The 13,950-nt window shown below is 36.8% G+C and overlaps 1 protein-coding gene across 1 annotated transcript in view; it reads left to right on the top strand.

Annotated features, from left to right (window-relative positions):
• The first annotated feature begins 316 nt into the window (after positions 1-316).
• jak2b (Janus kinase 2b) overlaps positions 317-13,950 on the top strand; it is a 31,593-nt gene continuing 17,959 nt past the window's right edge. The window contains exons 1-10 of the mRNA XM_008418031.2: positions 317-1,156; positions 3,124-3,358; positions 3,854-3,977; positions 4,082-4,199; positions 9,474-9,619; positions 9,761-10,052; positions 10,972-11,091; positions 11,182-11,339; positions 11,513-11,624; positions 12,125-12,311. Coding sequence (XP_008416253.1) covers positions 3,127-3,358; positions 3,854-3,977; positions 4,082-4,199; positions 9,474-9,619; positions 9,761-10,052; positions 10,972-11,091; positions 11,182-11,339; positions 11,513-11,624; positions 12,125-12,311 — 1,489 coding nt within the window. The 5' untranslated portion in view covers positions 317-1,156; positions 3,124-3,126. The remainder of the gene's footprint in view (positions 1,157-3,123; positions 3,359-3,853; positions 3,978-4,081; positions 4,200-9,473; positions 9,620-9,760; positions 10,053-10,971; positions 11,092-11,181; positions 11,340-11,512; positions 11,625-12,124; positions 12,312-13,950) is intronic.

Here is a 13,950-nt window from a genome sequence, read left to right as displayed (position 1 = left end):
AGTCATTATGACAATGTGAGTTAACTTACATCGTTTCATTGTGAATGTATTTGACCTTTTATGGAAAGGGGAACGGAATCCATTTCTAAACAAATTAATGCATTAATTCCCACGGTTGATGGAAAGCATGTTGATGAGAATTTCATATGAGTTTATTACTACATGTTTTGTCTATACAAATTCAGCCACTTATAATCAAAGATGGCTCTTTTGTAGAACTGTTGAATATGTTATCATGTCTTTAATTTGTAAAATCATAACAGGAGGAATTACCTTTAACACTTATGGCATAAATTTGTGCATATTTGTTTGAGAAAAGCATCACAAAAGTCATGTTTTTCTTCCACTGAGTGGTGGAATAACAAATTTCTTTCTACGCCCCTTTTTCTGTTTAATGAGAACGTATTTGTAGTTTCATATCGGGGAAATCTGCTTATAAAAGTCTGATAATTTTGTTTTTTGTAATTTTTTACGATGGCGTCATTTATTAGATCAGAGCTGCTTACATTTGAACTTCTTTTTTTCCTTTCCTCCAGGGAAGTTCAACCATATGTTTTTGCTAGCGGGTAATTCGCTGATGCTTTGATGTTTGGAGTCATCCGGACAGAGTTCTTCAGAATTCCCACCGCCGGTAAACGCACCATTCAGTATGGTGGGAGAGGCAGCTTTGTTGACTCAGTTGGAGCTCGGGATAGCTGGAGCAGGCACTGACAAAGTAGCTAGCAAAGTGTCATAGTTCGAGCTGCCTAGTCTGAAATATTTTAGTTATGTAGTTATATGTACCAGCTTCAGAAGAAGCTTGTTTGTCAGCAAATACATTCGTGCGACCGGGACAATTTATAAACACGCACCATGTTAGCGTTAGCTTATATGAGAAGATTGACGAGATAAACGAAGTTCCCCTGTAGGAGTGAGATGGCTAAAGCTAGGTTGACCAGAGGTAGCGTCAGCCAGCTTTAGTCAGCTGGCAAGCTGTGTGAAACATGGAATCGTTAATATCTCCTCAAGGATTTATACCGTAAATAAATCAGGGATTTTATTCGGTGAGCGACAGCAGAAAGCAGTGGTATCTCGGCGCTGCTTTTGGAGCTCTCTGTCCAGGATTCGGCGCTGGCCTTGGAAGTTAGCAGACAGCTAATAGCTATCCACCACCAGGGTAAGTCTACACTAACTCATCAATATTTCCTTGGCAGCCTTTTTTTGGGAGGGGGTTGGGGGGTATTCTTGAAGGTGTATAACCTTGAACCTTACGAGTCAGCTGCAGTTAATTAGAATATTTAATTAATGTAAAGTTCTCCAGTAACATTGTCGGTGGTTGAATGGGGCTGCAAGCGACAAGTTGGGAGTCAGTTGAAGCAACAGCTAACTGCAAAGATCACGGCCTTAAGTTTTAAAGCAAGTTTTTATTGAATTAATCCTCTGCTGTATTTAGTGTTGTTATCTTGCAGCTTAAAGTCTGACATATTAACAGATAACCTTAAGAAAATACTGAAGTGTTGAACAGGTCTATAGCCTGCTACTTTGAAGTACTTTAGAGATGACATGCTTGGCTTCTAGCAAAAATTTAGGATGGAGAAGAAATATTAATGTGCATTTCTATCAGTTACTGTAAAAAAGTGTCAATGCATGTATTGTCTTTATGTTTTGATTGAAATATAGAACATTAGGGGGTTTGCAATGCAGATGAATTTTATGTAAGCTGCATGATATCATTGGAGCTGTTGTTATGGGAAAATATTTCTCATTTGAATGTCATACATATCAGAACTGTGACCCTGAACTTATACTAACCAAAAAACAGAATGAAAATACTGGTTTAAAAAATTGTTTTTGTGTATATTTTGAATAGTACTCATTTTAAAACTAACCTATAACAGAAATGCCATTGCAATTAAACCATTCAGTCAGAAATTACATGATATTTACTCAAACTAACTGTCCTTCCTAGAGTTTTTGCTTGTTTTTTTAAAAAAGATTTTTCATTCATGTTCAAGGATATGTAGAATATTAAATATCTTGTCGTTTCAATCAACCTCTAGTAGAAAAACTGAGTTTACTAGATTCTCTGATGCATTAGTTACCATATCCTCTTTTTATGCTTCTTTGGAAAATGCAGTCACACTGTGTGTACGACGAAGCTTAAAACTAGTGACGTGCATGTAATTCGGACATGCTTTTTAGTTTTAATTGACTCATCTTTTTTTAGATTTTCTGCACTCTTGTTTAAAAAGAAACATGTAACATTTATACTCTAACAGAGTATTTTAGCTGATGAGAATCAAAATGTGAAACAGAACTAAAGATTATCTCAATTCATATCTATCTGTCTATCTATCTAGTTTATGTGTTTTAATTTCTTCGTGCTCCTTGCCTCAAAATTTTGTCTGCAAGAGAAATGGGTTTCCAGTCTCCTTTTGCTTCATGTTTTTTGCCTTGTGACTCACATTTACAGTAAGAAGAATGTTTCTTCATGAACTGCATATGGGATCAATAACTTTTAGAGGAGATGGGGGAGGATACAATATCTAAAGTATTGAAAAATGGGGTTAGGATAAAATAGCGACTCTTCCTGAGGAGAAGCTAAAATTAAGATGGGAACTGAGTAATAAAGACTTTGGCTGTTAATGGAAAACATCGAAACACTAATTCATTTTTCATCTGAGTTTCATATTATTAGCAGCTCCATTTAATTACCCAGCAGGTCTGAATCAAGGTCAGATGTTAGTCAGTAAGTGCATGCCAATCTCCAGTTTTAATCTCTGCAGTGGGAGGATTATTTTTCTTACAGACGTTAATTACAAACCAGAATTAATGTGTTTAATTTCTTAAAATAAGATGTATATCCTGAATTTTACAAAATGATGAAATGGTTGGATAAAAATCTCCACGGTCCACTTGGAAAAGAAACTCATGACTGCGTTTCATAACTGTCACTCATGAAATTAGATTTACAGATTTTATAACCTTTTTTTAGACAATGCCTCCTCTGTGCTGCAGCTTTATGCAACATTTTCCAGCTCTGTAACGTTTTATACCATGCACCCTCGTCATGATATTAAATTTATATGTAGGCCAAGTGGCCACTGTCAGCCCCAACCCATTTTGTTTGCTATCACCGTTTAGTGGATGTTGCTGATGGCTTCCCCGCCAGCTATGGACACTGTGACGGACTCGCGTCCCACAGTGCACCAGAACGGGAACGCCCATCGTGAATCTTCAGACACAAGACCAGCTGCTCCTGTTCTGAGGCTTCATTTCTACTACCGCAGCCAGGGAGCAGCTGACAGCGGCACTCTCAGCTACCCACCCGGGAACTACGTGGCTGAGGAGTTGTGTATAGATGCAGCCAAGGCGTGCTGTGAGTACTCCAAACTGTGCAGGCCCGCATAAAGCACTCCATTTGTGAAGATTTTTGTAACTTTCACTACATGGGATTCGATTTTTTTTGCTCAGATTTAGTTTTTAATTTAAATACAAGCAAAAATAAATAGGCTATGTTTTTTTGTTGTTGTTGTTTTTTTTTTTTGTGGAGGTGTGATCAGATAGTATAAATGTGCCACTACTTCTGTACTGTAAGGTGGCCGGGGGACAGAGACTAGATTTACCTGCATGCCAGGTGTTTAAGGGTAAACCAAAAGACACCTGACATTTTAGATAATCTTCATTGACCTTTTTTTCACCTGTATTGGTACTTAAAACAGTTTTCTTCTGCATGTCTTGAGGCGTATTCCGGTTAATTGCCTCATTAAAGATTGCGCCACTACAGACACGGAAGTCTGATTATTTAGTGGTACATCATGAAACTTGCATTTAATTATTTTGTTTTCTGTTTTTTTTTTTTTTTACACTGTAGGTATATCACCCCTGTACTACAACCTTTTTAGCCTTTTTCGAGAGAGAGACAACTTGTGGTTTTCTCCCAATCACGTCTTTCGAGTTGATGAATCGACCTCTGAAGATCTGATTTTCAGAATACGGTAGCAGCACACTTTAGTTCACCTTAGATTGTCCTTATGTTAATTATTTCCATACATATTTACTGAAAATCTTTGTGACATTTTTTTTTTCTTGCTCACCGCAGGTACTACTTCCCTGGCTGGTACAGTAGTGGTGCATCGCGAGCATATCGATATGGGGTCAAGAAAGGGTCAGAAAGTCCCGTCCTTGATGATTATGTAATGTCCTACCTCTTCTCTCAGGTAAGTGCCTCTGAGTGAGCCTTTATTTTTAATCGCAAACTTTAATAACGGTGCCTTTTATATGAGTTAAACTATAGACAGTTCAAAGTTTTAGTTTCCATTCTGCCTTGCTTTCATATTCAGCCGTGTTACAACTCATTAAAAAACACCCAGGGATCTCAGTTTCTACAATAACTGTTGGTACTTACATGAAAAATACACTTTAGTTGAGACACATTTAGTCGGACGCATTATTACAGTCGAATCTCTACTGGTTCAGTGTGCTGGAAGCTTCTTCTCTAGGGCCTTTGTCCAAATTAGTCATTACTTCCTGTATTTGTTTGAGACAATTAGGACTTGTAGCTCACACAGGAATCGCGCACACAGGATTCCTTCCAGTAAGAGTCAGTAAATGATGGAACAAAGCAGGAAGCGTCTCAAGGCTTGGCGTCGCCTCGCAGCAAAAGTAACTTTGCTTTGGCATTGGGTTGCACATGTTGCCTGAAAATATAGATTTCATTATTATTATAGATTGCAGCTGACAAAACAAACATCTTTTTGACTGTGTGGATACAATTTGTATCAGGTTAAAGGTTATTTTTCTAGAATATAGAGATAAACAGGCCTCTACTGGACAGTTTCCGGTTTTAGTTTGGAAATTGACTTGTGGGTGCTGATTCTCTGACGTTAACACATACAGGCTCATTTGTGGAAACGTGCAGCAAAGAAAAGGATGTTGGTTGACAAATTTACAGCATGAACAAAATGTCAGTTTTCAACTTTGATTCACATAATGAGAAGGAGAGAAAAAAAAACATATTTGGCTTATCGAGTAATGTAAGATTGGCACATTTTGATTACTGGCTGATTGATAAAAACAACCAGAAATGTAACAACAGTTGTGCTGTGACTGGTGGTAAACTGTGAGCAATTGGATAAAGACCTAAAAGTTAAATGTCATTTAATTACTTAATGGGTATTTATACTTTTTAATGTTATCTGTGTATATTGAAAATTTTTATTAATTTAATTGGCTCCCGCAGAAGATATGAAGCCTTATTTTTATTTCATTATTTACAGAAAACAAATCTCAAAAAAACTTTTAGATTGATGAATTAACTGAGACATTGTTCAGGCTGTGCAAACCTGGACTCCAGAGTACGGTCAGTTTGGTTGAAAGTTGAGTTTTTTCTTCATGTTTTTGACCGATGCAAAGAAAAGGATGTATTTTTGTTTGCAAAATGCAGAACGAAACATCCTCGACTTAAATCTGTTGACCTCTAATCTCTGGCTGTATCTCATACTGGAGTCATTTTGATGCATGCTGTTCATAAGGGCATCTTTTTTAACTGTGCACTTTGCAGTAGAGTGTCTGCTTATACTTGGCATATCTGACAAAATATTAACAGTGAGGCTCTTTGCCTAAAGTCATTTGTAGTTTTTTGTCAAAGGATCAACACTGTAGATGAACTGAGAGTGCTTTTTTACCGTATCTGTTTGGTCCGCTTTGGTTCGGTAGGGGCAGGTGAAATCCTAAACAAGCAAACACTGGTCTGCCTGAAAATGTGGGTCTGGAAGTGAACCATGGTGCATTTTGCTTACAGTGGGGAATCTAACTTGGAGGGAGAAATGGCTCTTGGCATTTTACCGAAGACAAAAGAGAAATTCTGCAACTACTAAAACGTGACGCTATTCCATTTTTGTTTTACGTTTTGTAATGGAGGAAACAGCGATCATGTCGTTCATGGAGGGTTTTGTGTCATTTCCTCAATGGTTCTTGGTGGAGCGACACCGCAGGCAAGGCGTTTAGCACAGCGCAGTGTGAAAGCGAAACCACACCAAATGAAATGAATGTTGCAACATTGATCCGCAATCGAACTGAGTCTATCGAAATATCAGGAATGAAATCATCCTTATTGAGATATCTGAAACTTCTTGATGCATAACCACATCAGTCTCTTTTGTTTTCTGTTCTCCTGTATTTGTGTCGTCATCTTATGTGTGATGCACTGTGGTGCAACTGCTCCGATCCAAAAACCTGCATGGAGAATTGACAAAAATGTAATAATGTTAGGCCAACCAAACTCTTCAAACTATTTCAGTTGTCCGGAAAATCATCAACACTAAAACGTTGGTTGGATTTCCCGAAAAAAGATGTGGTCTCAGTTAAATTATCCAACCCAAAAAATATTGTCAAGTTGCAGCAAAATATTAGTGGGTTACGTCATCAGTAACCCAAGCTGACCGATGCATGGACTTATGGAGTTTGTGGAGTTGTGCTTTTGAAAATCTTATCACAGCGTTTCTGTGAAATTAGTTTGATTCTTGTTTATCTATGTTGGTTTGTCCTCATCTCTCTGGGTCAAACACAACTATAATGTGTAAAACAAAACAAGAAATGTCCACATTTCAATAAAAAGAGTACAGAGGTTATAAAGGAGACTAAAGTTGACTTTATGAACTGGATTATGGATTATGTGGATTTAAGTCTGTGGAAAGCCAACATGTTAGAAGATAAGCACTGCAGGGTTAGGGCGTTTGTTTTGACACATTGTGTGTTTGCGCCTATAGAGCAAGCAAATGTGGTTTCAAATGGTTTTCCTTTGCTAAGCTTTTTTTTTTAAAACTCATTATTACATACCAGCATCCTGATTGAATTAACTTAAATTTGAATGTTATAAGAACAAATTACAATCTAATTGGGTTGACGCAAGAGATGATTTATAAATAGACTTCAACCTAATTGGGGTGAAGCTGAAGTTTGAACTTAAAACATAAGTTGTAAAAAAATAACTTAAAAAAACAGCTTTTTTTTAAACACAAAGAAACACTGTTGCACATTATGTGTCTTAATCAGTTAGTTATTATCTGTGTGTTATTAGTTTACACCCTCCCCGTTTGAAATCGAGATTAATGAAGGTGTGAAAATCGAGACGGAGATGACGAATCCACTAGCCTTTAGTTCTGGTCTGTTTAGTGTTCACATTGGCCCATTACAGCCAAAACAAGAGTTGCAAATGTTACGTCACATAGACTAATAGGAAGCTCATTCATTGGCTAGTCGTGGTTAGCAGCCATCCTACAGCGTCATGTGGGCCTGCAGGGGGAAAACGAAAACAAAGTTTGTTCCAGTGACTTCAAGCATGTCACCATGTTCCTCCTCCAGACTGTTTTTTTTAGTCTTTGAGGAGGTCAAAAAGGTCTTAAAGGCAGTTTATTCAGGACCTGTTATAAATTTATATGAATAAATAAGAGATTGAGTAAGGAAACGACATGGTGGTCGGACCGATTAGATATTTGTGTATATCTGAATTCATTAGACTTAACACGGCTTCAGTCAACAGTAGTTGACAGTAATAAGAGTATCGGCTCACATGGGAGTGAAATGTGACAAACCTTTAATGCAGCTGTGGTTTTATTCCAAGGTATAGAGTTTATTATATTTTCTTTAGATGTGAATAAGTATTGGGGGAATAAAATCTAAGGAGATTATTGCTTCCATAGTGTTTTCCACAGTTTTGGATTTTCAGTTGTACCTGTACATTTTCTTCTCTAAATGTAAAACTCCACATTCCTTGCTTTTTTTAGCTATAAAATAACAAAGATCTTGTGGTAAATGAAGTTCAGTAATTGGTACGGGTGCACCGATTTATCAGCCAGCTGATTTATTGGCGCCATTTTCCTTAATTTTGGGTGATCAACTGATACTTATATAAGAAGCCGATCTTATCCACCTATTTTATCTACCTCAGCAGAAAAATCAGCCGCTGTCTTCTGCTGCTCTGCTGTGAGAGTTTTGACTGATAAACCGGCCCACCATATGCAGTCAACAATAGTCACCCCCCTGTTGCTAACTCAGTGACTTTCTTGCTATATTTATCGACATTTCATTAAAAATAAATTGATATCGGACAGAATCGTAATCCGCACATCAGGCTTCTTAAAGATTGGCAATCAGTGCACCCTAGTAATTGTTAACATGGAAATTAAAGTACAACTCAATTAGAATATCATGAAAAGTTTCAGGATTTGTTTTCACTCATTTCAGAAAGTCAGACTCGTATATAGAATCATCACACATAGTGAAATATTTCAAGCTTTTGTTTTTTGTCGCTTACAACAGTGTGATCCCAAATTTGAGCATTTCAGAGAATTAGAATGTCAGAAAATGATTAATTTATAGAAATATGTTTTAATATAAATTTCAGGCTTTGGGTTTGGGTTCTTTTTGGAGATGATAAATCTGTGGTTCTGCTAAGATACATTGTTGGTCAAGTGTCTCTCTTCTCCCTCCTGACTTTACCCCTGTTGGTTCTCTTTGGGGTTCCGGCCAAGACAGTAACACCAAGGTCACTGAACAGCTTTTGGGCTCTTTCTTTGGCAGTGTGGAAAATGAAATCAGCTTCAGCTGAGGCATGAAGTTGACTGAAATATCTCTAAAGTCTGTGGTTGTTATCATTGCTGTTGCACCTTTTCCTGTTTTTGACATGTTTTAATGACTTGTCTGGACATTGGTCCAGTCAGCTGTCCCTGCCATGACTGTCTACTGACCCAGTCTGAGAGACTCAGGAAACCGTTGATTTAATTGGCTGATTCGGTTGCATCACCACGAGTTTCTAATGTTTAACGTTTTTTTTTTTTTGTTTGTTTCTTTTTACAATATTAAAATTTTCTGAGATATTGAATTTGAGTTTTCATTATCTGTAAGTCGTGATCATTAAAAATACAAGATGATATAGTATTGGAATATTTCACTCTATGTGACAATTTTATAAAATATGTTTCATTTTCTGAAGTAAGTGGCAAATAATATAACTTGTTTTTAGATTCTATGTTAAGTTCTCATTTATTCATCCTTTTTAAAAAATGAAATAAAATTAAAGACAAACCTCCATCCTCTTGTCAGCATGTTCCAATTAGCCTATTGATTTATTTTCATTTCCCTTGTTGCAATTATGCATATTTCTAATATTATCAAATCCTAGAAATAGCTTTCCATAATATATGAAATTTCAAAATTGAACTGCGCCAACAAGAACGCCCATACCATTTACCAACTTCTTAACTTTAATGAGGTTGGGTTGTGACAACTTTAAATAAAAACATTGCTAAGCTTTTTTTTATTATTTTTACAAAACTAAACAACTGACTAAATGTCTCCAAATGCATTCAGGTAGTTTAGGTAGTTTGCTAATGAAAATGTCCAAATTAAGTCTTTTAACAGGCCTATTCACACTAACGTGCATTAAGTAGAGGAAGTACTTAGCCGTGTTTCTCTCTCGTTACTGTGTGCAGTGGAGGAATGACTTTGTGAACGGAGTGGTGACGATTTCCAACTCCCACGAGTCACAGGAGGAGTGCCTTGGTATGGCTGTGCTGGACATGACGAGGACAGCTAAGGAGAGACAGATGTCCCCTCTGGACATCTATCACAATACAAGGTACCAAAAAAAAATAAAACTCCTGATGTTTTATTTTCTAATAGTAGCTCACCTTCTCTATTCAATGTACATTTTTGTTTAGTTACATTTAGAAATGAATTTAAGACAAATATTTATTCAAATCTGTTGCGTCTCTTCTAGTTACAAGTCCTTCCTACCAAAGGATATGAGAAATCAGATCCAGGATTGTAGTTTTTTAACTCGTAAGAGGATCCGCTTTCGCTTCAAGCGCTTCATCCAGCAGTTCAGTCAGTGTCGGACAACGGTGCGCGACCTGAAGCTGAAGTATCTCATCAGCATCGAGTCGCTGGAGAAAGCCTTCTACACGGAGACCTTTCAGGTCAGAGAACCAGCCAGCGGGCAGCTCATCATCCTGGTGGCAGCGGACACAGGGATACAGTGGTGCCGAGAGAAATTAAAAGATTCGGATGAGGTTTGTACCACCTTTAGGTTTCTTCCTCTGAACCAGAATGAACTGACACCAGGAACCGGAACTGAATTGGTCATAAGCATACTAACACAGATCACACTTCAACTTGTTCACATTTTGTCATGTTACAACCAAAAACATTAAATTGTGTTCAGTGTGTTTTTGTGTCATGGTTTGTGAAGTAAACCCAAAACGATGACATATCTGAAAAGATCTGCAAACAAAATACATTGACGGTTGTCTTTGCAACATGACAAGATCTGGAAGTTTATGGGTAACAAATAATTCTGCAGCACACTTTACAATATAAAAATAATCACTAGCTTTGAAGCTTAAAGAAACCTGATGGATACTAGAGATGCACCGGTCCAATATTAATATCTGATATTGGGAAAAAAAAATCTAGATCAGGTATTGGTGACAATATGCCCGATTCCTAAGGACACATCTACTCAGTACAGTTCTATACTTTGTACTCTGAGTGACTGCATGCCTTATTATTTATATTACACTATATTTACAATTCCTAATTGCACTTTCTGAACCATTTGAAAGAAAGTTTTAGTTTGTTTTTGTCAGTTTCAGTTTTTTTATTGTTTATTTTACATTGGTTGCTATAGTCTTAATTTCACTGACTGAACAAATTAAAGTTATTTTTACATTTTTGACTAAGCCTGTGAAGCAATTTGTGTATTTAAGTGTTACTAAGTACGTCTGTGATTCTGTAAAACTATCTCTGTTTCAAAAAAGAGACATTTTAAGTCAATTCAGTTCTGTATCGAATCGGCTGATTCAAAACCTCGTCGGAATCGGAAGTGAAAACGTGGATTATCCCAAATGGATAAATTACCATGAAAAATGTTTAAAGTTTAAAAAAACGATGTTTTCTACAATAGTTGTTTTTTTTATATTGTTTGTTCAGGAGCCGCAGACATTGTGCGACTTCCATGATGTCACAGACATCAGCATCAAACAGGCCTGCAAAGAAGGCACCACAGAGAGCCGGTTGGTCACCATCAACAAGCAGGACGGGAAGAACCTGGTAGCGTCTCAAAATAAACCTGTTTCTGTCTCCAGCAGAGAAACCTGAGCTCAGCTTGATGTTGACTGAAGGGTTTTTTGTTTTTTTTAGGAGCTGGAGTTTCCGAGTCTGTTTGAAGCCTTGTCATTCGCGTCCCTCGTTGACGGCTACTATCGACTGACCACAGATGCACATCACTACCTTTGTAAGGAGGTGGCCCCTCCCAGGCTTGTTGAGGCCATATCTTGTCATTGCCACGGCCCCATTTCGTAAGTCATACGTTTCTGTGATTTACATAATATTTATCTGGAAGGAAAAAAGCAAAAATTCTCATTCATTGCTCGTTTTCAAAACTTGTCCAAATCAAACAAAATCAAATCACTCGTTGTATTCTCTGTCAGTAACAACAGCTTGTTTTTAATTATCGATGACTTTTTTGCAGAATGGAGTTTGCTGTCAGCCGGCTTCAGAAGTGTGGAGACAAGCGGGGCTTATACATTTTGAGATGCAGCCCAAAAGACTTCAATAAGTATTTTCTAACTTTCCCAGTGGAGGTGAGTTTCTGTATCAGTGATGACTAAAAATTATTGAATGGAAAATGTTCCTGAGGTTTGTTTTAGAGCCGTTTTCCCCTTCATGTGTATTTAGTCATCTTTCCCTTGTACGTCTTGTCCCTCTGTCTTGTTTTGCTCTCAGTATGTGGGAATTATGTTGTTGGTGATGCCAGAAGAACCACTTGTTATGCATGCATTGAAGAGCCGGGCAGCAACAATAGGATTCATATCATAATTTCTCCTTCAATAAGTGGAAAACATTTAGAAGTCTAGAGCAGAAGACTTTATTTTAGACTTTAAACAAATTGTGGACGCTTTAATCCCTGCATGAATCCCAAAAACGGCTTTAAATTTTTAACATCAAAACACAAATTCAAAAAACATAAAACAATCATTTTTATGAACCTTTTGTCTTTTCTCCCTGTTAAACTGACGTGAACCTCAAAATGATGCTCAGTGTTGTGTTCCTGCAGTAAATCTGTGTGCTTTGTGTCTGCCAGGTGTTTGATACGGTGGATTACAAGCACTGTCAGATCACCAGGTCCGCCGCTGGAGAGTTTAACCTCAGTGGAACCAAGAGGAACTTCAGCTCACTGCAGGAGTTGCTCAGCTGCTACCAAAAAGAAACGGTGCGCTCGGACGGCATCGTGTTCCAGTTCAGAAAGTGCTATCCCCCTCTGTCCAAAGGTAAACACAGTGCATTTATTTGAAGGATCCTTTGACGAAAATTTGGGCTTTAAGGTGGAAATATCATTGCAGGATTTCCATACAAATATAGCTCTTAGTAAAAAATAAAACTTGTAATAGAGCATTTCTGGTAAATGTCATTTTTAACCAGCTTTTTATTGGTTTCCATTTCAGTATTTTTCATTAAAACCATTACAGAATACTATTTGTATGAAATAACAGTGTAAAGCATTCAGGTTGTTGTGTTTAAACAAGCAGAGAGGAAACTGAAAAGTGTTAATTAGCTTTAAAATATTCCACTTGAAGCTCAGTGAGCTTTCTTTATGTTTAAGTCTCTGGTTGTGAAGGTTAGTCGTTATGAAACAAACGCTCCTCCGATTGCTTCACCTTGTTGAGTTTTAAATACTTAGTTGTTGAAATACTTCGTCATTCTGCCTTTCTGTGAGATTCTGTGTTTAATGGCCAAATAAAACAATTAATAAGGTTTAATGCAATCCAACACATTTTTAAAGTTACCTTTATTTTTAAACTAATACTAATTATACTAATACTGTAGTGCTGTCATGTTAATAATTAAAGCCAATAACACTAGTTTATGTAGCTGGAGGAAAATGAGAAAAATCAAACTGATGCATCTAAGCAGCATCATTGCATACAATGTTCTCTATTGATAATCCTACATATAATCTGCTTTGGCAGATTAACACATTCTAATCCTTCACAATCTAATTACACGCCTCTACTTTGGGGATTTTTTAACAGAATGTGTGCAGTACCATTAGATTATGTCTCAAAAAGGATAGCTATCAGAGGAAGCACAAAGAAATATGCTTTTCTGTGCTCTTAGGTTATGTGTTTTCAACCAGATGTTTCATTCATTCATTTTATTTTGCATAATTTACGCATAAACACAAAAGGATCATTCAAGTAAGATGATGTATCTGAGGCCAAACACCTACATATAAGAACCTGTTTTTGCTGTTACTGCTTTGATGGATGTTTATCAGATTTGCAGATAAAAAATATTTTAAGGTATCTTAGTTATGTCACTTAATATGGATGTTTTTGGGCTTATTTTTGTTTTCAAGAGAAGAGTTACAACAGATGAAATGCTCCTCTAATGTCATCAGATAAACAGGGATCTGTGCACAAAGTTCATCTTGCAGCACAGTCTCTGTCTCTGTTATGTCTTTTCTGTTGTCCAGTGCAAACCAATATTGTTTGAGGTTTTTTCCTTTTTATTTTAAATTTGGTCATGGTGTTTTTCTCTTTTGAATACTTTTTAAAATAATATTAAAAAAGCCTCAAAACTTAAGTCTGGTTTTGCTGATTGTCAGTAAGAACTAAGGGGATTGTGATTGTTGAACGTTATGGATTCAGTCGTAGATCACAAGTAGGTTAAAGACTTCAGGTGTATTCATCAGGTGACCAAATGCTGGTTATGCAATTATCACTATAATATTTGAAGATGATCTCAAGTAGAGCTGAAACAATTGATCATGATGGATTATTGAAATAATTGTCATCTGATTTAGTAATTGATTAATCATTAACTTTAATAGACTCAAAAAAAAAACATTTGCTGAAGGAACAACATATTCAGAAAAGTAATTAAGCCAAAGCTGTACAAAAAATATTT

Source organism: Poecilia reticulata, linkage group LG9 (assembly GCF_000633615.1).
Source record: "Poecilia reticulata strain Guanapo linkage group LG9, Guppy_female_1.0+MT, whole genome shotgun sequence".
Taxonomy (NCBI): Eukaryota; Metazoa; Chordata; class Actinopteri; order Cyprinodontiformes; family Poeciliidae; genus Poecilia; species Poecilia reticulata.
Note: the sequence above shows the minus strand (reverse complement) of the source record. Positions and strands in the feature narration are given on the sequence as shown.